The sequence below is a fragment of the Styela clava genome, chromosome 11, assembly GCF_964204865.1.
Source record: "Styela clava chromosome 11, kaStyClav1.hap1.2, whole genome shotgun sequence".
Classification (NCBI taxonomy): Eukaryota; Metazoa; Chordata; class Ascidiacea; order Stolidobranchia; family Styelidae; genus Styela; species Styela clava.
Window position 1 is genome coordinate 13756043 of NC_135260.1, and position 24645 is coordinate 13780687.

Below are 24645 nucleotides of genomic sequence, written 5' to 3' on the forward strand. Positions count from 1 at the left end.
TCTATTCCGAGAATAATTTCAGGAGTTTGGTTTTGTTATGTCAGTTGATTATGACCTAGCTTGGGAAGAGATAAGCTGATGAGAAGGCTTAATCACATGGCGAGCCACGACGTCTCATTCGGTTGAGAGTCCATTATAGAGTTTGGTGATAGTTAGCCAGTTATTCATTTCAAGAGTATAAACTTGGTCGTCGATTGTTTAACTGCACTATGAAGTTGAGGAGAGAGATCTTTTCTACATACCATATGTAAATTTAAAAAATACGGCTATAATATTGTTGATTGCATGAAAATATTGTTTGTGTATAGAGGATTTCAGCGATTCACTCGCACATAATTGTCCCTCGGGGTTCGAAGCATCACAGGTTAATCTGAGGTTTTATAACTTTCATTGTATGAATGAAGTGTGTACATCTGATTAGGTTACAAAAGATTCCGGTTTAGAATTGCTTTTTTAAGCTGAAGTCAATTAGGGGAACACAATTGCACTTCAGTATTTTTAGAGTTTTCTAGGATTTTTATCTTCAGGTGCAAAATAGGTAATCAAATATGAATATTGGCAGAACCGCTCTAAGTAAGCACGACTGAAAACTACAGTTATTGAAAAATATTGGGAGCGTGCTTGGGAAAATGAGTTTACAAGCCTGTTGCTTTAAAAGAAAGTTATCGTATTACTGTATATATGAATGGTTCCATTACATTTGAACCCACGTACATTTGAACCCATGACAATTGCACCTGTATGCTATTGCACCTATGAAATTTTTTTTTGTTTTTCGGATAGTTGAACTCATACTAACCCTAACCCATGGGTTTTAGCACCCGCATATAGATTGAACCCGTGGATATACACATGGGTTCAAATGTACGTGGGTTCAAATGTACGGTCACCATATGAATATGTAAAACTTATCATAACGATAATTTTGATTTTTCGAACCCCGTATGGAGCTTTGGCTACCTTCCTGGGTCTTTTTTTGTATTGTCGTATTTACATCATCTTAATTATTTAATAACTACCGCATTATTTCACTATACCCCATAAGATAAATATGAACCCCAAGTTGTGGTGTTGTGAAACATCTATTCGAGGTCAAAGGTTGTAAAACATCTATTTTGGGTCAAAGGTTGGGAAACATTTATACCGTTTAAATCGGTTGCCGCTCACTGACTTACATAAGTTTATGTTTGTTGTGGCATGTTTCCACACCCAGACACCTTGGTGTTAGTCTGCTTTTGCTTGCAGGCAAGTTTACCGGCTTAGGAATCTTGCATAATAAAATTTTCTGAGTCTGCAAGGTTTCACTCTTTGCAAGTTCTTAACCATGGAGCGAGCATGGGACGCGGTGTGGGAAAGTCTTGGCATATTCAAGAACGAAAGTCATTCTGACGACTTCGATAATCGACAAGATTTGAAACAAAGGTTACACATCCTGGCGTATTTGCCTATCTTTGCCATTGGAATATTCTTCTCAAGAAAAATATACGAAAGGTAAACTTATTATCTTATCCTTCTGATTTAACTTATGGTAGCAGGATTACAATATCTCAGTATCTCCTAATCCTGTAATCCAGATTCAGAAATTACAGAATTATAAGTTCTGAAAATTGAAATATGGGCCTTCATATCGACGCATACTGCACTGCGCAATAAACTAAATCTAAAAATGACACCATTAGATCCCTCAGAAAAAAAGAATCTGATGTAGACTACAAAAGGAAAAAATATTGTACTGTAGCATTCGATAGTTTTTAGCAAAAAAACACGATTTTGGTCACATGATGGTTGACGATTCATGATTGATTCAAATTATTATCGAGACAAGCATGGCACGATTTGCCATTGTACCAGATGCTCTCGTTTCAGAGACAAATAGAGAATTTGTTTTATTGAAAGTTGAAACAATGTTGGAATTTAAGGACTGTGCTCTACTGTATATCTGTATATAGTGATCTGACGAGTTCATGAAAAACTGCTTCTGGAGGATTTAATAAGATAGTTAAGCAAGTTAATGCATGAAAAGAGTGGAAAAGTTTTAAAACTCATTCCTATTCAATATAACTAAAATCCAATTAGATATCCACATTTTTTTGTCTGCCCAAGTGAATTCATATTCATTATAGCTATGTTTTATTTTCTATGCAGAACTGTGGCGATTCCATTCTGCAAATTCGTGATGTTATCAGATGGATCGGAGAGAAAACCAGCATCAAGAAATCCCACTTTAGAGACCTTTTTTCTGAAAGTATCCAAACGTCCATCAAATGTAAGAAATTTATTCCTTGTGCTGATACCTTTAATTTTATTGATGGCAATCTTTCTATCTCTTACAATTCAACTCTAAATACAGATTTTTCAAAGCGAAAGCTGTCATATTTTTATAACAGTATAATGAAACAAGCAGCTTGTTTATAGTTACCACCATTGATTAGTCTATTTTTCATAGGTATACTTGGGGGAGTTGTGTGTCAAATTTATCAATGAAATGATGTTAGAAATGTATGATATTTATATTATATTACAGGATCAATTGGATGGATTAGTGAAGCAAACGAACTTGTCTATTGCATTTATAAGGACGTGGTTCAGAAGGAAGAGAAATTCAAATCGGCCTACAGACCAGAAAAAATTTTGTGAAGCCAGGTCTGTAATGTTTTAATATTTGTCACAAAATTTGTAAACAAATGGTGCCAATTTTCCATGGGTTTATACTCCTGAATCAAGAAAGAGGTACATGAGTACTTTCTAATGTTGATGACATATATTAAACTGTATAAAGTCCACATTCGACATTTCTGCTGGAAATGAATAAATGTACATTCAAATATGTTGGATATTACACCCCAACATTATTATTTCTTTTATACAGTATCTCTTAAGCGACTGCCACTTAGTTTGATTTTTCAATGGATTTTTCCTAATATGAGACCACCACAACTTAACCGAACTAGTCTTTAATAAAAAGCACAACAATTTTCACACACACAATTAAAGTGTGTCTGGCTTTTAACACTAATAATCTCCTTGTTTTTTATTAGATAGTCTCTCCTGGTAGTCATTCGGACTCTTGTGTATCATTTTTATGAAATACTAATCCTAAGGTTAAACTACCAAAATATTGCATGTTTTATACTTTTGTGTTCATTTTGTCTTTTAACACCAGTAAAATATTCATTTTATTTCAGCTGGAGATTTTTATTTTACACCTGTTTATTCACATATGGAATGAGTACTCTATGGAAGGTATGTTTTTCCTGTTATTTTCGTATAGTGTGATTTGAATACTATAATTTTCAAAACCTGTTATTTAAAATTCTATTTAGCTTAAAGCTGTGAAATTAGAATTTTTTTTTTTAAATGTTATCATTGTATATGTTACACACAGAAAGTTCCTGTGAATATCTAGTCTAAAGCAACTTATCTCCAGTTTTGAACTCCCTAGGCCTGGGTTGACCAATACTGAATAATTCACTTTTTCTAATGTATTCTAAAATATTTTTTCCGAATATGAAATATCGAGTATCTATGTTAAAATAAAATCAAGTAGTGTATGAAGGAATTTGCATACAATAAACAATTTGCATACAATAAACAATAACTGTTGCCTCCAACCTTGCTACTAAAATTCCAAGCTTTTTTTCAATTTGTTTATTTCCGATTGGATACTTTTCATAATATAATGTTTTCCAATTGCAAGCAAAAAAGACCCAAGTCGGTAAAATCGTCATTAAACAAAAACACCACAAATTTTGTTCCAGATGCACTGCAACAAATAAAAGCTATATTTTAGACACTGTAAATCGCCAAAATTTTAGGAGTCTACGGCACACGTTATGTTATGTTGAAAAATTTAGAAATATATTTAGTTGAAACAGTTAATTGTACTCGCGTGTCGCAATGTTCCTTTGTATCGATTCCTATTACCGTTGGGCCTTTGGCCGCACCAGCCCTTTTTCCTGGATTATGATGGATATAAGCTAACCGATGTTAATTATATTCAATCAAATCATTATTGCAATAAAATGAATAGTATGGGATTTTATCGCTGATCTTGGTTTTCAACATACATGTTATGTCCCCAGATTGCCGTGGTATTTTAGAGTAAGGCTTTAAGGAATGCTTTTTTTCGCAAGTCTACGCAACTGTGAGTTGCATTGAACCGAATTGAATAAATTAATACGGCAATTTTTAATGCTGGTATCGGTCGCGGATTAAATATTTTGCTCGGCATGAAAATCATCCAGTCCATCCATTCGATTCGTTATTAAACTATTATTATCAAACTTACAGTATTTCACGGCAGTTAAGTCGCTTTTCTAGACCCAAATTTCGGCCTGATTTTGGGGGGGGTTGTCTTTTAGTCGAGTATGAGAATTTTTTTGGTGTCACCTTATTATATATTACATCCTCATCATTGCCGTGTTATTTTAGATCGGTAATGCTCTTATATGGTGGACGCTATCGCGAGTTAGGTTGAACACAATTAGATTGAAATTGACAGTTTGAATTCTTGTAGTTGTTATGGATTGAATATTACGCTACAAGAAAAGTCATTATAAGCTATTTTTACCAATGCATGGATTGAATATTACACTACAAAAAAAAGTCATTATAGGCTATTTTAACCAATGTGCAAACACGGCGACCGCTCAAATGTCTCTGCATGGTAATTTGAGATGTTGAAGCGATTTTACTACCCTGACTTATTAGCAGATTATATGCAAAAACCCATTATTTCAGACTTAAAAACGGGCCGCCTCGTCTTATTTACCGAGTAGACTTATTCGCTGGGAAATACAGTGCCAAAAACCTTTCCGAGTGAATCAAGTTCTTTTTCACGACAATTTATTGCGTTTGCTATCATAACGAAGCACAGGAACACAACTTATTTAGTATCTGACACTAGTTGGATATATGCGAGACACGTGAACCAACACCATGTTCAATATTTCTCTCCATTAATTTGACCAATCGCTTTCAAAAAAATGTACCGAGTTGAGTCTAACACTTTCATATCATGGTACGCAGTATTTCATCAAATTTTAATTAAATAATGTGGCATAGGATTCGCTGGAGTAAACGCTTGCTGAACTGCTTTCTAGATAAAAGTGTGTTTGGTTATTAATTACGGTTTAACAACATAGTTCTCAATTTTATGACTTATTTTGAAAAAAAAAGCTCAAATTAAGTGGAAGCTTTGCAAGGAAATGGGAGCATTTCCACCAATTAACTGTAAAAGAATGATGCGAAAATATGCGCTTCACGCTCGCACAGAAAATAAACAATCTAAGCGCCAATTCTGTTTCATCATCGTACAACTCGTGTCGTGACAAAGTGCAGAAAATACTTGGGGATTTTCCTCTAGAAAAAAAAAATTGCTGACAGCAAAAAGTGGCCATTATTGGGAATTATTTTAAAATTGACTAGAAAAATATTCACATACTTTGAATATCCTTTAGTTTTGGACAACCCTTCCCTAGGCCAGTAATAATGTGAGACATCTCATAACATACACATATGTGAAAATATAACTCCCATGACCAGGATTGCCCTAACAATGATAATCATCTGACTCGTTTTTTTATATATTAATTTTGCGCAGTTTCTTGCTATCACATTTTGAAGGATGCAGGTATTAAGTAGTACCACCCTCCATCCCGGACAGGTATTTACATGCGCTGACTTATTGGGATTTTTCAATGTTTGTTTTGCTATGCTTACTTGCACTTCATTAGTTGTCATCTGTCAGTTGCTAGTTAAATTCTATGTTCTGTTGACATTTGTTTACTTTGGTAACTGAGATTGCGTACAATATATTTTATCACCTTTGTTTAGTTTCTATAGTTATCTAAACATTGACGATATTTGATAATCAGGTATTTCAATGGAGACTCTTTGTGCTTTGTGTATATTTTAGTTTGCTAATTCGCACTATGATAAACACTCATACTTACTATGCACTGTAACACTATAGATTCTTCGCTTTTGTATGTCTCATACAGAACTCTGGTTTACAGAAATCTGTCCATTTCCATTGCTTTCTCCTCATCTGTCAGTGAAGTGATTCTATACTCGAACTTCAATGACATTTCATGACACTTTTGTATTACTGCATGTTGTGAATGGGCATGCCATATTCTTACAGTTTTAGTTTCTTTTGTCCTTTTTTTATTTTTCCATTGTTTTATTTAATTTTTATTTGTTATATATAATTCTGTTTTAATTATAAAATAATATGTATCCTCTATTTCATATTTTTATGATTCATTATACTAAAGCAGAGTTTCTCAACCCTTGAGGCTGCAGACGTAAATGAGTACCAAAAGGCACTGGTGATTGCGTAGACGTATTGGTTACATTAGGCATTTTTATGAAGACAAACAATAATAATAAATTTAAAATTAATAATGAAATAAATTTTTTTGATAATAATCACATTTTTCGTAATTTCAGTCGTATTAGTTTCGCAATTCCTCTTTTCGTTTCGTGACAATTGACTTCTCTTGGGGTATCACTAATAATTAGTTTTACCGCATTCCTGGCAAGACAAAATAAAGATTACGTGTAAAGACAAGTAGATGAAAAATGGGTTTACTTGGGTATATACTGTGCTTAGAGGTTGTAGAGGCGTATATAAAAAGCCAAAGTGTGGTGTCGTCATGGAGCAAACAGAGATCAGTCTCCTTTAGTGCTTTAATCTTGAGTGAGTGCGGGACCTTGCTTTGGGCCAATTGTTTTTTTCAAATAATAAACTCATACTAGAGGTTTTGAATGAGAAAGAACATGAAGTAAAGTGAAATCAAATTGATTGTCTGATTTCATGAAGAGGGAAAACTTGTAAGACAGAACATGTTTCTTGTTCTGTTTTTTTGAAAATCGCTGAGCAAAAGTGTGTGTTAAATGAAAGCAATGGTGTGTCCACTGCCATTATTTTTGGTTAGGAAAACCTTTTCTTCCCCAACCTTTTGGAAAACAGCTGCTCTAAAGTAACTAATAATGATACACAAATTTTTTATTAGATATGACATTTTGAACTTCTAATAATAATTCATAGGAATGTTTGATTTTTATTTCATGACTCTGTCGTCGTCTCAAATTTAATTATTTTTATTTTATTATTTCAAGTCCTCATGGTTCTGGGACAATCAATTATGTTGGGAAAACTTTGGACGTCAGGTGCTCGATCATCAGACACAAGTTTACTACATGCTTGAATGCAGCTTTTATTTATCTTTGTTATTCTCCATCATGACAGACATTAAAAGAAAGGTTGGTTTTCATTTTTTTTTTCATTATTCCATCAGCTGCACTCGAACAGAGGTAATTATTTTGTTTTTATCCTCCTATTACTGTTTATATTAGCTCTCAGGTATGAATTATTGTAGTGCTTATAGTTCATTGTTTGTCATGCTGTTTATATTTCTGCATAGTTAGCACTAATTTTGTAGCCTATCTATAAAAATACCTTTCTAAATATAAACCATCATAATGCCTAATTTCAACATTGTGTATGACTTAAGTTCCCATATTTGTGGTGCTTTATCATGGGAGTTCATACTCATTGAAATTGTCATTCAACTTCATTCATTCATCTCTGATTCAACCTTTTATCATATCAATAATAAAATAAAACTTTTTATAGTTTCTTTCTAGTCTCATTCATCACCTATATAATTACTTTGATAATCTCATCAGTCATCATTTATATTTTTTGTACGCAGGATTTTTCTGAACAATTGATTCATCATGCAGCCACCTTATTTCTCATTGTTTTTTCATACATTGTAACATTTGTTCGAATCGGAACTCTCGTCATGGCAATTCATGATATTTCTGACATTTTTCTCGAACTCGGAAAATGTTTCCATTACATCAAACGAAGAACTCTAGCAGATGCGACTTTTGTTGTATTCGCTATTGTGTTTCTCATATCGAGACTTGTCATCTATCCATTTTGGTAAGCCTGTGTGATGTGTCCCAATGTTCATATGTTATTAGTTTGCTATTGTGAAATTCAAAGTTGCATTTACATTGAAATTCTGTATATTCTACGGCCAAATTTATGACTTCTGACTAGAGCTAAGATCTGAAGCTCGAGCCCGACCCGGGCCAGGCCTGAAATGTCAATCATTACGTTCGGGTCGGGCTTCTCTATTGCTGACTCTTTTTTTTAAATGAGGAATTTCGGCCGTGTTTTGTCCACGAGAGACCGTGTTCTGCAAAAAAAACAGAAGTTACCTCATCAACACCACACATAGTGTACTAAACTCTTGCAATGACAATACAATGCACTCCTAAATAAAGTATGAAGATTCGGGTTTGCTTCGGCTCAGGCCTGCAAATCCAGTTAATTTGTCGGGCTCGGGTCAGGTTTCATACCCACGGGCCTGGGTCGGGCAGGGCTGGAATTTTTGGGCCCGATTTTACTTCTACTTCTGACCCATGTTACAGAATAATTACATTTACTGCATTAACAAGCATCGAAAAGCAAAAATAACCTACGGTAATCATCTCGTTGAAATTGTCATATTCTGTTTCTAGGGTGATCCACACTTCTGCAATCAAAAGCTTGGAAGTTACACGCCTGGGTTTTGTCTATTATTTTTTCAACATTCTCCTGGTTATTTTACTCTGCTTGCACATATTCTGGGCATCAATTATTATCAAGATGGCTTGTAAAATGATTGCAAAAGGAGAGGTATGAATAAAATGTTTTGTTACTCATATTTGTATTATTTGCACAATTCCGTATTCTGCCGTCTGAGACTGCCTGCATATTGGTTGAAGGGTTAGATTTACCTATGTTGGCATCACATATTGAAATCCTCGGTTCCAATCTGTGTCCGCCACCTCACCCAGTGCATAATTAAGTTGCAAGACAATGACAAATTGGAAAGCTTCTGGTCCTTCCAAACTACTATAGTAGTTCTCTACCTAGCAGTGTCAACTTGTATGGAGACTTGTTTGGAGGGGAAGGCGTGTAAATATGCTGCATAACGAAAGGTATTGATATCAGGACACAGGTTGGATTCAAAGTCCATCAAAACATTGATTTTAATTTTATTTTCGTCATGGAACATGCGTTTGGGATTTCTGAGCAATTGTGCTTTATGACCTTTTGGGTCGCTTACGTAAACCACCTTACGACGGTGAGCGGCCCAGCAATCCTCTCGCACATATTTATTTTCCACAGGATTCAAACCTGCGAACCCACACTGGGTGATCAAAGGTGAGTTGGTATGCGTATTATAGACACATTCACACATACCACGAAGGGTTCTGTAAATATATATTCAACTTTTTGCAGGTTGAAAAGGATGATCGAAGTGATACAGAGGAGGAAGACACAGACGATGAGTCTACTGAAGAAAAGAAGGATATCTAAATATCTAGCTGAAATGTTTAAATACAAATGAAATCTTGTTTAGAAATGATTATTTATTTTTAGAAGTGTTTTTTACTTAGTGTATTACCCTGTGTCAACTTTCCACTCGTTAACATTTGACAGTGATTTTGATGGATTGAAGACTTATTGATAGAATTTTGTCAGAAGTGTATTTGTTCACAATAAAATTGTATCTTCATTGTATATCGAGAAGGTACTCGTTACTTTGATTACACTCTCAGTTACTGTAACAATTTTTATGCAAATTAATATGAAGCTTGCTTGGTTTAATTGTTTTTTTAAAATGGCTTTTTTAATTGTATGATATTAAATATTCTATTATTGTACAAATCAATAGTATCATATTTTACTGCACCATATTACATGATAAAATGAAGCTTCCGCTTTTGGGGTGCATTGTTTTCTATATATTAATTAACTAGTATGTTTGTATTTTTATATAATTAACCTAAATCAAGTGTTATCAAAATTTGTTTTTAGCTGTAGATAAAAGCTACTGGAAATATTTTTAAACCATATTTAGTATTTTTGTACTATTCTGACCATGTCTTATCATTGTTGCCAAGATTTTCATCTGATTGGCATATTTATTGATGTTTTGTTTTTTTAATCTGTGTTATTTTTTGTAGTGTTTTGTGGGTGTGATTAATTTATATAGAAATGAAATAAAATAACAATTTATTGAGTTGGAATAATGAGTTAATACCTGTAATGTCATCTTGTTAGTTTTCGCTCCTATTAGTTGTAGTAGTTTGAACAAAGCCCCTCATTTTGAAAAACTAGAGCGGCGTTCATGAGAAAGTGAAAACGATCTGTGAAATAACCCTAATTACGTGGTGAAACTGTACTCTCGAAGTACGTGAATCAAGATGGCGGACACCAGAACGTAGTATGTGTACCAGGTTAGGGTCTAGCCATAATTTTATTCCAATTTCTGTTCTATTAAGAGTTCGGGGACTAGCCAAGTGACTCCCGTAGTATTTGTACCTGAAATTATGGCCTAACCTGGTACACATACTAAGTTCCGTTGTCCGCCATCTTGGTTCACATACTTCGGGAGTACCGGTGAAACTAGGCAGAACGGGGAATTTTCTTATAAATATATAAAAAAAAAACGAAACTGCACTGAAATTACTCGGGCGCATAGTATTGTGCCCCCTACCCACGAACTGTTATGTGGCCCCATTGCGCGTCTTTTTGAAATGATGAACAGGTGAGATGCACGAGTGCTGATGGGCCACGTCTCACAAAAGGTTGAGAACAAATACTCCAGAGTTTGTCGGTCTAGTGTCGTTTTGAGTCTAGGAAAGACCACCCATTCGCAACTGCAGCGGTTACAATATTTTTTACCCCATATTCTAGGTTACAATGTAAGATTGCCTATGTAGTCGTTTTATGTCGCTTCTTCAAACCTCGTATGAATATGACAATTTTCCAGAATTGTCGTCATGTCTGTTTGTCTCCTGTTCCGTGATTTCTTGTACCCGGGCGGAGTTTAAAATAAATCTTGTAATCTTCTATCTTGAATGTTGTATTGGTGTCGTATTAATATCACTTGACCTGTAATCTATACTTTTATTGAATTAATTAAAAGATGGCTTTTTAGGAACTTCGGTATCATTGTATCTCAATATATGTATTCTAACACCTAAAAGTACGAGCAATAACACAAATTGTCATACCGCGACTGCGCATACCCGGATCACTAAGGCAATAAATGATAAGAATCAATTGTACTATCAATACTCAACAACATGTAGAGAAAGAATGCGGTTAACGAACGGACATTCCAGTGTATTGGTCCATGTACTGTCGTGCTTCAGATGGACAGATTTCAAATAGGTTCAAAAAAGAAAAGTGAATAAAAACTGAAAATACATTCAAAACGTATTAAACGCGTTCACCTATCAAACGATATTGTTGAATGATATATATTGTTTATCCGGTTGATAATGTACTTGTATCATATTGATTCATTTTGTTGCTCTCATTCCAGTACGTGTAGCATATTTTAATTCATTTCTACCTCGGAGTTTTGAGTTCTTTAGTTCTATTTAAATCCCAATCTCGCCACGAAAATAATAATATTTCAGTAATATTCTATTTTCGGTACATAATAAATATTGTTTCAATTTATCAATATTAACATTCTCGTTAGTGCGTAACATTTTGTTCCCAGAGATAAAGAAATGGGATTAATTCATTCATAATTTTTCAACTTTTTAAAGGGACAAATATTACTAATATGAACATAATAGCAAGCAAATATATATGTATGTATATCAGTTTCAAAAATTTGTTGAACCGGTTATGCTTATATTCTTTTTGATGTTTACATCCCACGATACTGCGTGACATGCCTTGTCGCTTCATGTCGTGTATTTGAAATTGGCGTTAAGGTAATCAATTCAAACTCTACGTCATTAAAATGATGCAGTGTGTAATATGAAGTACACTTGCATTATTGGCGATTTGACCCGTACATCTATACCCTTATTTCTAACTAATACATGTAAACTAAAAGCAATCTGTATTATATAGAGCAAATTCATAATATAGTACGTTTATCGAATGACAATAGTTCGGTTCGGGGTTCAAGAAAAACAACGTACTGTCTATGTGAATTAAAGTATCACATGTAAATCGTGCGTAATACTTATATCGATAATATATTCTCATGTATCTATTAAATAATCACAGTATGAATCATTCATATTTGAGGTATAATTTTATAAAATATTTGTGCTGTATATATGTATATATATATGCGTGTGATATTATTGCCCAGACATTGTTTACGTGACGACAAGTGTAATCGATTTAATCGTCATCACTAAAGATATCTAAAATGTCTAACACAATGTTTATTTCTGTCACGAAATGTTCCACGAATACTTTACTCGGAAGACTTATATAACTTACTATAATTTCCTCGACATTATTTTCAATTGTTCAGATAAATGTTTTCTGCTAGTTATACGATCTTTTCATAAACTGAATAGCACAGCGTAACGAATACTTCAGCAAAAAGTAGAATAGAATGTAGTCTACTGCAAAATTCAAAACTTCATTGGATATTTAAGTTTGAATCAAATGTGCTATAGAATAGATCAAATAGGCTCAAAATTCAGTTCAAGTCTAAGAAGGGCGGGTTTGTTTCGAACAGTTTGTTCGAGTTTCAAATCGTCGAAACAATTTGCAATTGTTACGTCATTGATTATTTTCAATCGATCATCGCTATATATATATATAAGTATGAAGTTTTCTCGTTTGATCGTATTTATCTTACCTATGAAACCTTTCACAAAAGCAGCAATGATTGATTAAGCTTTTTCGCCACACCGACTTGTGAATGTTCAAACGTGGCCAATTTTCGTTAATCGGATGTTATGCCTAATCATCGTGATTCAAAATCACTAATCGACAATAAATAATTATTTGAATCAATTACGACATTGTATTTACTACCAAAACAAGTTTGAAACACAGTTCGTGATGTGCGGAAAGCGATATTTAGATTATGAAGGGTGGAAAAGTTCGTCGTGTAAAAATTGTAATTGGAGATGTTCGGTACCTTTCCGAGACACATTCCGAGGTAGATTTTGGACGCTGGGGGTTGAGGTTGTTGAGGATAAGTTTATGGTGTAAATTGCAATAGTTGACGACTGTGACTCCGGTTTCAACCCAAGGCTAGCTATTTTGTCATCAGCACCATATATATGATGGTTTACAATACATACAGAACGACGTATAAAAAAAATTGGGTCCTCCTAAACTTATGCGCATCAAAATGGCGCACAACCTGATCTCAGATTGTGTACCAGGTTAGGGTTCAGGTTATGCGATATCTTGGTGCGCATACTTCAGGAGTACCAAACATTGTATTAAAACGGAAAAATATCGGGCCTGTTGACTGCAAGTAGTATGATTGAAAATTAACAATAATCATTGATTCAGTATTTTCCAGCTTTTACTTGCTTGTTATCATAATAGATTTATCTAAAACAATATGTCTATCCCGCGACACATGGTAACAGGTAAGACATAAGCATCATGTATATGTAAGATATAGATTTCCTACTATATATATATTTTTTGGAACTTGAAGCAGCTTTGACTCAATATTTATGGACGATTTACTCAATATCGCAGAGTGGAATTAATTTTACCATCACTGTAGGAAAATGCTGACTAACTGTAAACTTCTAGTAATATGTCTGTTGATTTTTGTGTGGCAAACACCGTAAATTTAACCGCAAATTTTTATCCAGGTGACCCGTTCCCAGAGAACATACCCGGAAAGATTCGGCTTTACAGCATGCAATTTTGTCCTTTCTCAATGAGAGTGAGATTGATGTTGATAAAGAAAAAAGTCGAGTGAGTTATTTGATTGTTTTGTTATAAAAAGTATTTTTACTAAAGGATCTGCAATATATTTGTGCTACTGTTGCGCTTTTGAAAGGAATTATAAATATGCCTTGGTTTTTTATGGATGCCTGTTGATTTGGCAGTTGGCGTAACGTGGTAAATGTAAAAATACGCCTTTCCCTCTGATGTCCAGCGGGTTGCTATTCTCAAGTATGCCTCGATGGTAGTGATCATGGCAATCCGTTTTTATTTTAATATTTTAGATTTGAATACGTCAATATTAATCTGAAGATAAAACCTGGATGGTTTCTGGAAAAGTATCCGATAGGTTCGGTTCCCGTATTCGAACTCGATGGCAAACTTATTGCAGGATCTTTGGTACTTGCGGAATACGTGGATGAAGTTTATTCTAAGCAAGAGGAAAGAACAATTCCACAAGATCCTTACAAAAAGGCGAAAATTAATATGATGATCAGCGATCACCTTGCTAAAGTAAGCGTTTTCTGAGAAAATCTAGCTTTGGTTCTATCTTTAAAACAGCAGAAAAGCATAGACATGTGCTGCTAGGCATGGACTACATTTTATAATGCCCAGTATTTATTGATACATTATTTGTAAATTTTCGTTCAACAATCATCAATTTGTCTATACTTTCAAAACGCATAGAGTTATATTTTATTCCTCATTTGGTAGAATTACAAATATAAAAAGTAAAGTTGCCATGTCGCTTTTGACATTGAGAGTAATCAACACACTGCAATTATTTCTAGGCGGTAGGTCCAATATTAGATCGATTTTATCAAAGAGAAGTTGACGTAAAAAAATTTGAAAAAGCGATAGCAAATCTGGAGAATATTCTTGGTTCACAAAACTTTTTCAGTGGAGAAAAGTTGGGATATGCTGACTATATGATATGGCCGTGGATGCGGTATTTAGGTAAGCTGCAGATCTTTTCTGGGTCTCACTTTACAATATTTTTACCGATAGTCTTGGAAACCTGTTTGTACAATTTTTTCCCAATTTCTCCATGTAATTATTAAACGATGTTAGATGATATCGAATAAATGATGCTGTAGCCTATTGCTTTTATGTCAGAACTCGAATGAAACGGATTTTAGGCAATTTATGTTTTGGAGTTTTATACAAAAGGCCTACTCTCATAGTATGTGTACCAGGTTAGGGCCATAATTTTATTCCGATTTTCCTTATTTTACTTATATCACGAGTCCGTGGACTGCCTGTGTTAGCCAAGTGAATATCCTCCCCCTGCCCATAGGTTTCAGTCCCTTTACACAACTTGATATAAAGTTAGCGAACAAAATTAGTCACCATACATTTATTCCGATTTTCTTTATTTTATTTCTATAACGAGTTCATGAACTGTCTGTGTTAGCCAAGTGAATATCCCCTTGTCCATCGGTTTCAGTCTCTTTACACAACTTGATATAAACTAGGCGAACAAAATTAGTCACCTCCATATTGGTACACATACTTCTGGAGCGCCCAAAAGTGTTACATTCAAACTATAATATCCAACCAGATACAGTGAAATTATTTATATATACCATGTAATACAGATCCTCTAATCATCGATGGCGTGGTTGGTAGTGGCAATTACCCGAACATAGAGAGGTGGAAACAGGAAATGCTGTCTGATGAAACAATTCAAAAATGTCGCGTGAAACCAGAGACTATTGCCAGATATAGGAATTCTGTAAAAACAGGAAAACCAGCGTATGATCAAGAGTAACACAATGTTATTCCCACATCTATTGAATACCTGTCACCTCAAAATGACTGCAATTTGCTGAAGTGCTTCAAGAATTTTGTCAATGCTTTCTTTCATAGCCTTACCTTCTCATGCAAATTTCCATTCATATAAGAGGGCATATATATAATTTGGAAATGAAACCTGCATCTCGTTAATTGACATAAACTGTACTATTAGGAAGAAAGTATAAACGTACTCTCTTTAACCATGGTTAGCATCTTTTAATCTTGTTGTAACAGATCTATAACAATATTTTTGCAATACTCTTAGTTAGATAATATTCAAATTACACTCAGGCAAATGGGTAGCCTAGGGGCCTCGTCATGCAGATCCGATCTATTATGTTTTTGAATGAACTCAACATGCTATCCAATCCCCTTAGATTTCGTATTCACGTAATTTCAAATTTATTTATGACGCCATAATGAATTAATGGCGTTTTATTACGTAATTGTTAAAGAGGGGTCTTACAGATGACAAAGCTGAGGAGGGCTCCTTTCGTCTAAACTAAATTCATCCTGGCCTAGGTCCATTAACTTCTTACTCCAATATATTCATTTCTCAAATTTGCAAATTAGTTTTCTTTTTTTGCTTCGGTATTGTTACGCGACATGCGACAGACTGTTGCTGTTGGCGTCTTCAATGAAACTACCAAAAAGTGCGGGAATGTGGAAGAAACAAAGGCAGCAGCAAAGGCCAATAAAAAATACGGAAAGAAGTGACTGGAAGCATCTAGCGCCCATCAACAACCAAAACCTAAAAAAATCGTATGCTTAGGTTCACCAACTTCTCACTCTAATATATTTATTTCAGGCCATTGTAAATTATGACAATGAAATAGTTCCAAACTAGACATCATATAGTGTAGCCCTTATTTCAATCGTCTGCTTAGGTCAGTACCATTAGGCAAGGTAGGCTGAAGTCTAGTGGCCTCGTCATGCAGTTTTGAAATATTATGTTTTTAAATCGCCGGTCCGCGGAAAGATTACTACCGGCCCGATGAAAAGTGCCGAATAGCGTACAAAGCCCTAATATACCACCTTTACAAACCAGACAAATACAACGCATCTGATCAGCATGTCTGACTTCACAAACGATTTCCACGTCAATAGTTATGGCTAAGCAAACATCAAGAAAACAATTCTCGTATAACTGCGTCCCAAAATATCTGACGAAACTGAGAGTGTAGATATACCGGGAACATGATTCACGAAGAAAAAATAAAATACTTTGTATTTGTAAAGAAACTTCTTCGAACGATGCGATTGTTTCGTCGACGACGAGATTGTGTTATATAGGGCCGTTGACTCAAATTTCAAATGATAATGAGTTAAAAAAGCATCTTTGCAAAATATACTTTGGCAGTTTTTTGGTCTATAATCTTATATGAATACCCAGACGCTTGCGACGCTGTTACTTTGTCCTTATGTGAGGTCGGGTTTTCAAAATTGACAACTACAAAAAGAAATACCAAAGTAGGCTGAACGTAAGAAACACGTAACGTTTATCACTGTCAACCATGTCTCCATATTGGGAACAATTAATGGCCAGCAAACAAATGCAGATTTCGCAACAAATAGCATCACCTTTGTTTGAATATACTGTCAGCACAAAGGTGGTCCGCCAAAATTATGGTCAGGCTTTTTACCGTTCCGTCACTTAAAAAAGGTTGGCGACCACTGTCCTAGAGGTCTCTCATCGTCTAAATTCGGCCCTGCTAAAAGGCTATTACTTTTATTTATTACACAAATTTCTGTGGGCTCTATGCTTATGGGATATGGGCTGTGTACAATGAAGTCATCAAAATTGCGCACCTCGTGGCGATTCCGCGTCTCTGCTTTTTGGTGATCAGGCGAATTCGTGAATACTGCAGTACCCGTAGTCTACTGTGAAAGATTGCATCAATATATTTGAACATCACTATCTTGTTTTTTTAGCTCATCGTAGAACGACCGCGATACTAAAGTATTCAAAAATTATAGCAAACTTGATGTGAATGTTCACTTCTACAAAATTGGATTCGATCGGCCACAGCTAAATTGTTGTACAATGTCGTCATATAGCGCCCGATTGATTACGTCTCAGCCTGAGAGCGTTCGTCATGACTCATGACCCATAAAATGAAACTCATACAAATACACAAGCATGGTTCCAGTTCAACAGTTTGAAAGACAACAATGAGCGAAATTTTTTTGCAAGATTTTTTAAGTGGGTCGAATGAATTAATATTACAGTCTATGTACTTCGCACTTGAATCGGTATCTATCAATGATTCACAGTTGCAAACACATAGATAGACGATAGAAATGACAATTGTGAGAAATATATATTATAATTTGATCGTACTCATAAAATTCCGACAAAGCATAATGTATATCATTATGATGCTTCATATGCGTGCTGCTTTTACAGCTTGCATCTGTCAAGCAGAATATATTAATTGAACCCTGGTGAACGATATGTACCCGAATTGCCCTCAGAAAGAAAAATATATGACTAAAGATAATTGAAATGTTATCAATATGTTTGATATATCCCACGGCGACGTTGCGACATAGATAATATTCAATACTGAAACAGGATTCGCGGCATATAACGGCAAGCTAGGCGTTTTCATCGAACTGACAAACCCGTACTAGAAAAAGTAGTAGAAAACTAAAACTTGGTCGCTGAGTATCTGTTGGCATTTCAAATCGCCTCGTAACCAAACTTAATATCAGCAATCCAATGGGTGGCGAGGATACTTGTGATGAAACGCCTGTAATAGCAACTATATATTGATTTAAATTATTGTGCACACTCTATGCATGACTGGCTGCCTGCGTGAGCAGTTACATTAATTAGGATCCAGTGTACGAATTTACAGCATGAAAACTTTTTAATCTATTGTCTACATCCCATTTATTTTTCTCAAATTTATTTTATATATACTATTTGATACTGTCATGCTACCAATACTGGTTGTCCCCTGCGAGATAGCCGAGAATGTAAGTCACCCAAAACATAAAATCTTTATTGTACTATCGAAAAATACACTTGGGCGGTAACAAATGAAAATATCTAATCAGTACTTTTTGTTTTACCTGATTGGAATTTGTTGTATTAGGACATAATGCATGATTCAATGTTAATTAACTGGATTAGCTTTTGCTGTTGGAAAAGTTATAAGAAAATATTTAGTGAAAGACGAATCGTATTACAATCTATATATATATATATATGTCACAAATCGTGTTATGTAGTCGATAGAAATCTACAAAAAAGCTGTGCGAGCTCACCTTTTTGAATTAAAATGAACATCTAATCTATTTTTGAGGGTAGCCTATATAGCCTATACAAGATTTACTAAAAGATTTTATATGAACTTTGGTAGGCTTAGACCGCGTTTGCAATCATATCTACTATCTCAGCTATACTTTGAAGGTATCGAATAACTCTCAGGTGTTTCATTTTGTCCATTGTTATGTGTCCCAGGTCATTCACTTGTGACCGGTTATGCCTCTTGATTTCAATGCCATCAATCCGTATCGTTTATGAATTCGTTTCTCGCCGGACGAAGGCTTTACGCGTAGAATGGACGTACTGCTATTTAGGACGTTTTCCGTTTTGGTACACTGAAGTTTATTCTTCTAGAACTTGCGGTTTTAGTTTTGCTCTACTGTTGTTCAGTTGAATTCTATTTATAAGTTACTGCACCCGACTCTTGTAACTGCCACAAGATGTGTTCACGCATTTATTTTATAGCGTAATTCACTGTTGTCAAACTGCACCCAAATTTAAGATTTTTAAAACCAACTGCACGGTATATGCTAAGATTGGCGTGTGTTGCAAATGTAGTTGTGAGAGGGCAGCAGTAGCACATACATTTGCGAGCAGCTGATTGATGGATACAAAAAGTTGAAATAATTCGCCTTAATTATATTAGTGTGGGGCTAAGTGAGTCGCTGCAACAGAGACGGATTGCGCAAGTATATTCATGAAAGCACAAAATTATTATTAAACTAAACTAATCGAAAACTTCACAGCGCATTACATACAGTAAATCTTGAAGAGTAGAGTTATTTGTTTTGCAGTATATATTTATATTTGGTATTCGTAATATAACAAATCACAGATGGCTTTGGCTCATCCACCACACTTGAAACGAGGTAAAATGTCTTTCATTATTTCCAAGATATTCCATATGAATAGGATGAAATTGAAACAAACAAGAAATGGACTTTTAGTGACGTTTTTCCTAACAACAAAATCACTTCGACAACAATTCCGCAAAACAATCCATTTCGTGGTATGCTTATTTGAAGGCAGTCTGCCAGCTGGACACAAATTGTTATTATGTTGCCAAGAGTTGAATTTCAAATAGTTGAGCATTAAATTTGTGTTCCAAATTGAATTCCAGGCGATCCATTTCCAGAAAAAATTGCGGGAAAACTTCGACTATATAGCATGCAATACTGTCCCTACTCAATGAGAGTGCAAATGATATTGGCGAAGAAGAATGTTGAGTACGTTTTTATGCTACTTTTATGAGTATAGTTATCCATTGTTATATATATTCATTTATTAATACCTTTAGGATCTGGTGTCGAATATATTAATCTATAAAAGTCACCTTGCCAAGTTACCAAAATCTAGACAAATTAGAATAATAGACTTCGAACGAAAGTCAAAAGGACATATGGGAATAACATATCAATCGCGTTGTACAGCGGTTGGGTCCCTGATATGTAAAAACGTTGTGTCCTCATTGCCAATTTCCTTTTCCAAAAACAAAAAACTAATAGCTTATTTCGAAATGAATAAATCTTTTGATAATCTGTTTTAAAGAGGTTTTATTGTGATAATTTTAAAAGGGGTGTACCTTGTTAAGAAAAAAACTTTTTAAGGCTGAATCCATATGAAAATAGCACAGTCTTTGTTGTGAACGCCCTTGTCTTTGTGAAACGAGCACGTAGTTTTCGAGATAGAAAAGCTATATCCCTTTTAGAAAGGGTGTAATCTAATAATATATGGACATGGACGTAAGGCGAAAAATGCCTGAATAGGGCTTGGACAAAACAAATTGGCTGCGTGTCTATATTAATTGGGATTTTTTTTCAGTTACGAAATTATTAATATTGATCTACTAAACAAGCCAACATGGTTTATGGAAAAATATCCATTCGACTCTTTTCCGGTTTTGGAACAAGATGACATACTTCTTGCAGGATCTCTTGTAATCGCAGAATATATTGATGAAAATTATTCCAAGCCGGGTGAGCGCACTATTCCACAAGATTCTTATGAAAAGGGAAGAATAAATATGATGATTGAGGATAAGTTCACAAAGGTACGTTGGTGTTGTTTCTGTACTCTGCGATTTTCATAAATGAAACACTATAACATTTCATATATCGTCTCAACTTTGTAGCATCATAGAAATATTGTTTTGTATTCTGTTTTAAGACATGTCATGTGCCCCAACACAATCTTTCGCAATCATTCAATTACATTCCTTTTATATAAAATATATATATATATATATATATATAAGTGTATTTTTTTACAATGCCCAAAATATGAGAATTGCCACTTATACTATAGTTGGGTTATTTTACCCCTTCATCTTAGAACAACTTTTACAATATAATTTTGTTTTCATCTTGGGGCTTTTTCAAGCAAATCTTATTAACATCCTTAAGATGTTGTTGCAATTCCTTTGCGCACCATATTGTTTTTATAACCCGTGAGCGAGCCGATACAGTAAAGTATAAAGTACCACACATATATTTTTCAATGTGAAGTACGGCACTGTTTTTATCCAACTCGTTTGCCAATATTCGGTGCGATGGAGGATGTAGCAATGCGAAGCGAATTTTTTTTTTATATGATTGTCAGAGAGAAGTGAGATTTGACATGGTTCAACCGTGAAAAAACATGCTCGTACAAGTAAGTAATGTCGAATATTGAGGCCCTGAAATTTGTCTGTTTTAACTTCACAGAAAAAAGGGCAGAAAACAGATTGAAATACATGGTAGACGATAAAAATAAATTACGATATCAGGGGTTGGACGACCCTGATTTGAAGTATTTCGGCTTGATACTTCCGAACGAGGAATAAGCAGACAGTCAAGTATTGAAAATTTATCTTCTTAAATATTATTTTTTAGGCAATCAGTGCTATTTACCAAGGTCTGAGAAAAAAAGAAAACTGGAAGGAAAACTCCAATATACATGTTGGTGAACTGGAAAATATTCTTGAAACAAACAAATTTTTCAATGGAGAAGAATTAGGATATGCTGATTATATGATCTACCCGTGGCTGAGTTATATTGGTGAGGTTGAATATCATGAAATACATCAACAAAATATTACAACTGCAAACATTTTGCATTTAACAAACTAATGAAAATGAGCGCACAGACAGAGCTTATCAGATCAGATAAGCTTTCTTGTGCTGAACTGATGATACTTGCATAATTTATCATAGCTGCCACCGATTAATTTGTACGATGACGGGTCAATCCAGGGCTATGGATGCTAAGTATGGACATTTTCAAGCATTTGATCTGATATGAGTCCTGAACAACTTATTCCACGTTATTTTTGCCAAAATTTCATACGTATTCAAATGCTTTGATTTAGTATTGGGGAGCTCCAATTATCTACCAGAATTAAAGGCGTTTGATTAACATGAGATTGTTCTGCCGATTCGCTTTTGAGTCGCACACTCAAGTGCCGAAATATATATAGTAAAGTATTATTTTATAGTGGATCAACAATACACTGCGGTTTTCAAATTCAACAAAAGCATAGCAAGCATATAATACAGTCATAAAACCCCACCGTTCACTTGACGCTTTGGTGACTTTTTCGAAAGTGGAGTAACATGTTGTACATGGTAACTGCGAAAAATAAATGATTTGGGTGTATCGTAGATTTCCGTTGTCGAGACCGAATAAGTCGTCATAAATCGTTACCTTATTCCGGTTTATTTACATAGGCGGTAACAAAAGTTTATATGAATCAAATATCTTTTAACGTAGTACTTGATTCGCAAGGCACTTTTGACAATGACTATAAATTATCACTACCATATTATAAATACCATGGTGCAAAATTTAATTGTATTTTGTCTAAGTTAGATCTATATAGAAATCGGACGTTAAATTTACGTTAAATTTCGATTTTTGAAATAGTAGTTGCAAATATATTAAAAGTATAAAAAAGAAACTAGAACAACATTTTCTGTATATATTTTCAGGTCATCAAGGAATCGACGATGTTATGTCCACCGGTAAGTTTACGAAATTAGAACAGTGGTTGAAAACAGCAGCGCAAGAAGAAACCATCAGAAAATGTGATACAAAGCCAGAAATTCTCGGGAAGTTTTTAACTGGATATACCACCGGAACTTTTGATTTTGATTTCAACATATAGTACAACAACCTATCTTTCCACATATTTGCTTATTTTTTAAAATTTAGCTATAGTAATTTATACACCTCTCGGAGGAAATAGGAGAAGTTGTTACCAGATCTATTAAAAATACGTAATACATGTCGTTACTCAAATTGTATGTATGTGCTTGAAACTTACATCAGATTTTTACCGTTCAACTACTATCCGTGTAATATTCTTAAATTGACAGCTAAAAAATAGGCGCTACAGAAGTGTGTGTACAAATACGGAGGTAACTAATTTTGTTCGCCTACTTTACATCAAGTTGTGTAAAGGGACTGACACCTATGGGCATGGTATATAATTACTTGGCTATCACAGACAGTCCCCTAGCTCGTAACAGAACTAAAATAAGGAAAACAAGAATAAAATTATGACCTAACCCTAACCTGGTACACACACACTACGGGAGTACCAAAAGAAAACTAGTCAATTTGCAGTTGTTGCCCATCGAGAGGGTCAATAGTGTGAAGCAAAACAAGTTTGATAAGTACGACATATTGGTGTCTAGAAGCGGGTTTATAGATTTTTTTAGACAATCCATATAGATCATGTCATTAGTAACAGCCTGCACTGCACATAGCTTACAGTCCAGTGTTTCCCAACTTTTTTTCTGACAGCGCCCCCTTGGGTAATCCTGACAAAAAAGTTAAAATAACTTTATTCTATATTCATCATTAGTATATAATGTGAGGGTTGAGCCTAGTGAAATGCCACCAGCTTATTAGTATCTGACTCCATTTAGTCAGAAATAGTTTTGAGTCTCCTCGCCTGACATTGTCGGAGGGATTTATCTTGCTATCTAAAAGTGTGGTAACGGCACTAAACGTACGCTCTACCAAGTATGAACTGGCAAAGTTAATAAACTGTTATCCCACATGTAAGGATATTTCAATTTTATTGTGTATCCAGGAAGATGAAATACTAAACATTAATTTCATAGCACAGTTCCAATGGTGCATTTTCGCTTCTGGAAATTTAGGGTTACCCAAAAAAGAAAACCAAAAATTTCTTAATTACTTCCACGAAAATATAAAAAAAAAAATATTTGCGCTTGAAATTCTGTATGTTTATGATTATGTCCAGAAATTTTCGAAATGTAGAATGATTTGTAAAAAATATTATGTCTTTCTAAGATATTTTGCAAATTACCTCCTTGGCGTTAGAGACGGACTTACATACGTTTGCAGAGACCGTACCGTCGTTCTATTAATATTCTTCCTCCCTTTCATTATAAACGTCGTAGTACGGTGTGCTATATATATATATTCGTCACGCTAATAACCGAATTGCGTAAGTCATTTTTGGCGATTTTTGAGTTTTTTTATAAAATAGGTATTTATGTAATGCTGCGCACCTGTCTGTTAACTCAGATTTTATTTTAAGAATTCCGAAACCCATAAAATGGAGATTTAATATGACATGCACATTTGTGCAATTGTTTCGTCATAATGAATTATCATTGTTACCGCAGGACTATTTTTACGTCGAAGAGGCAAAATAACCTTGGCGAAGTATTTTCGAGTTTTTGCATCTCGGATTCTAGCTTAGCGCGTATTAATTTGAATTTATACTACAGTTTAAAAAGATGTGCACTTGTGATATTCACTGTCCGAGTCCAATTCACCTTGGTTGGCTTTTATATTGGCTGCATTGCTG

The 24645-nt window shown here is 34.6% G+C and overlaps 3 protein-coding genes across 3 annotated transcripts; all 3 read left to right on the forward strand.

The window, feature by feature from the left end:
- The first annotated feature begins 1134 nt into the window (after window positions 1-1134).
- Window positions 1135-10101, forward strand: LOC120347580 (ceramide synthase 5-like). The gene is made up of 8 exons (XM_039417606.2): window positions 1135-1491; window positions 2146-2266; window positions 2525-2643; window positions 3186-3243; window positions 7126-7269; window positions 7722-7957; window positions 8542-8698; window positions 9308-10101. The coding sequence occupies exons 1-8, from the start codon at window positions 1325-1327 to the stop codon at window positions 9383-9385; spliced, it is 1080 nt and encodes a 359-aa protein (XP_039273540.2). The 5' UTR covers window positions 1135-1324; the 3' UTR covers window positions 9386-10101.
- A 3219-nt stretch (window positions 10102-13320) lies between these two features.
- On the forward strand, window positions 13321-16119 carry LOC120347446 (glutathione S-transferase omega-1-like). The gene is made up of 5 exons (XM_039417432.2): window positions 13321-13443; window positions 13678-13783; window positions 14038-14266; window positions 14545-14710; window positions 15352-16119. Exons 1-5 carry the CDS (start codon window positions 13416-13418, stop codon window positions 15522-15524), a joined length of 702 nt encoding a protein of 233 aa, XP_039273366.2. The 5' UTR covers window positions 13321-13415; the 3' UTR covers window positions 15525-16119.
- Window positions 16120-19535: 3416 nt separating this feature from the next.
- On the forward strand, window positions 19536-22965 carry LOC120347906 (glutathione S-transferase omega-1-like). The gene is made up of 5 exons (XM_039418017.2): window positions 19536-19693; window positions 19945-20050; window positions 20646-20874; window positions 21695-21860; window positions 22790-22965. Exons 1-5 carry the CDS (start codon window positions 19660-19662, stop codon window positions 22963-22965), a joined length of 711 nt encoding a protein of 236 aa, XP_039273951.2. The 5' UTR covers window positions 19536-19659.
- Window positions 22966-24645: the final 1680 nt, after the last annotated feature.

Excerpts from the sequence above, each read along its gene's own strand:
- LOC120347580 (XM_039417606.2), top strand. The coding sequence starts at position 1,325 with ATGGAGCGAGCATGGGACGCGGTGTGGGAAAGTCTTGGCATATTCAAG. Across the intron at positions 2,644-3,185 it reads AAAAAATTTTGTGAAGCCAG|CTGGAGATTTTTATTTTACA; the intron begins GTCTGTAATGTT and ends ATTTTATTTCAG. Across the intron at positions 7,270-7,721 it reads TGACAGACATTAAAAGAAAG|GATTTTTCTGAACAATTGAT; the intron begins GTTGGTTTTCAT and ends TTTTGTACGCAG.
- LOC120347446 (XM_039417432.2), top strand. The coding sequence starts at position 13,416 with ATGTCTATCCCGCGACACATGGTAACAG. Across the intron at positions 13,444-13,677 it reads CCCGCGACACATGGTAACAG|GTGACCCGTTCCCAGAGAAC; the intron begins GTAAGACATAAG and ends ATTTTTATCCAG. Across the intron at positions 13,784-14,037 it reads TTGATAAAGAAAAAAGTCGA|ATTTGAATACGTCAATATTA; the intron begins GTGAGTTATTTG and ends TTAATATTTTAG.
- LOC120347906 (XM_039418017.2), top strand. The coding sequence starts at position 19,660 with ATGGCTTTGGCTCATCCACCACACTTGAAACGAG. Across the intron at positions 20,051-20,645 it reads TTGGCGAAGAAGAATGTTGA|TTACGAAATTATTAATATTG; the intron begins GTACGTTTTTAT and ends ATTTTTTTTCAG. Across the intron at positions 21,861-22,789 it reads CCCGTGGCTGAGTTATATTG|GTCATCAAGGAATCGACGAT; the intron begins GTGAGGTTGAAT and ends ATATATTTTCAG.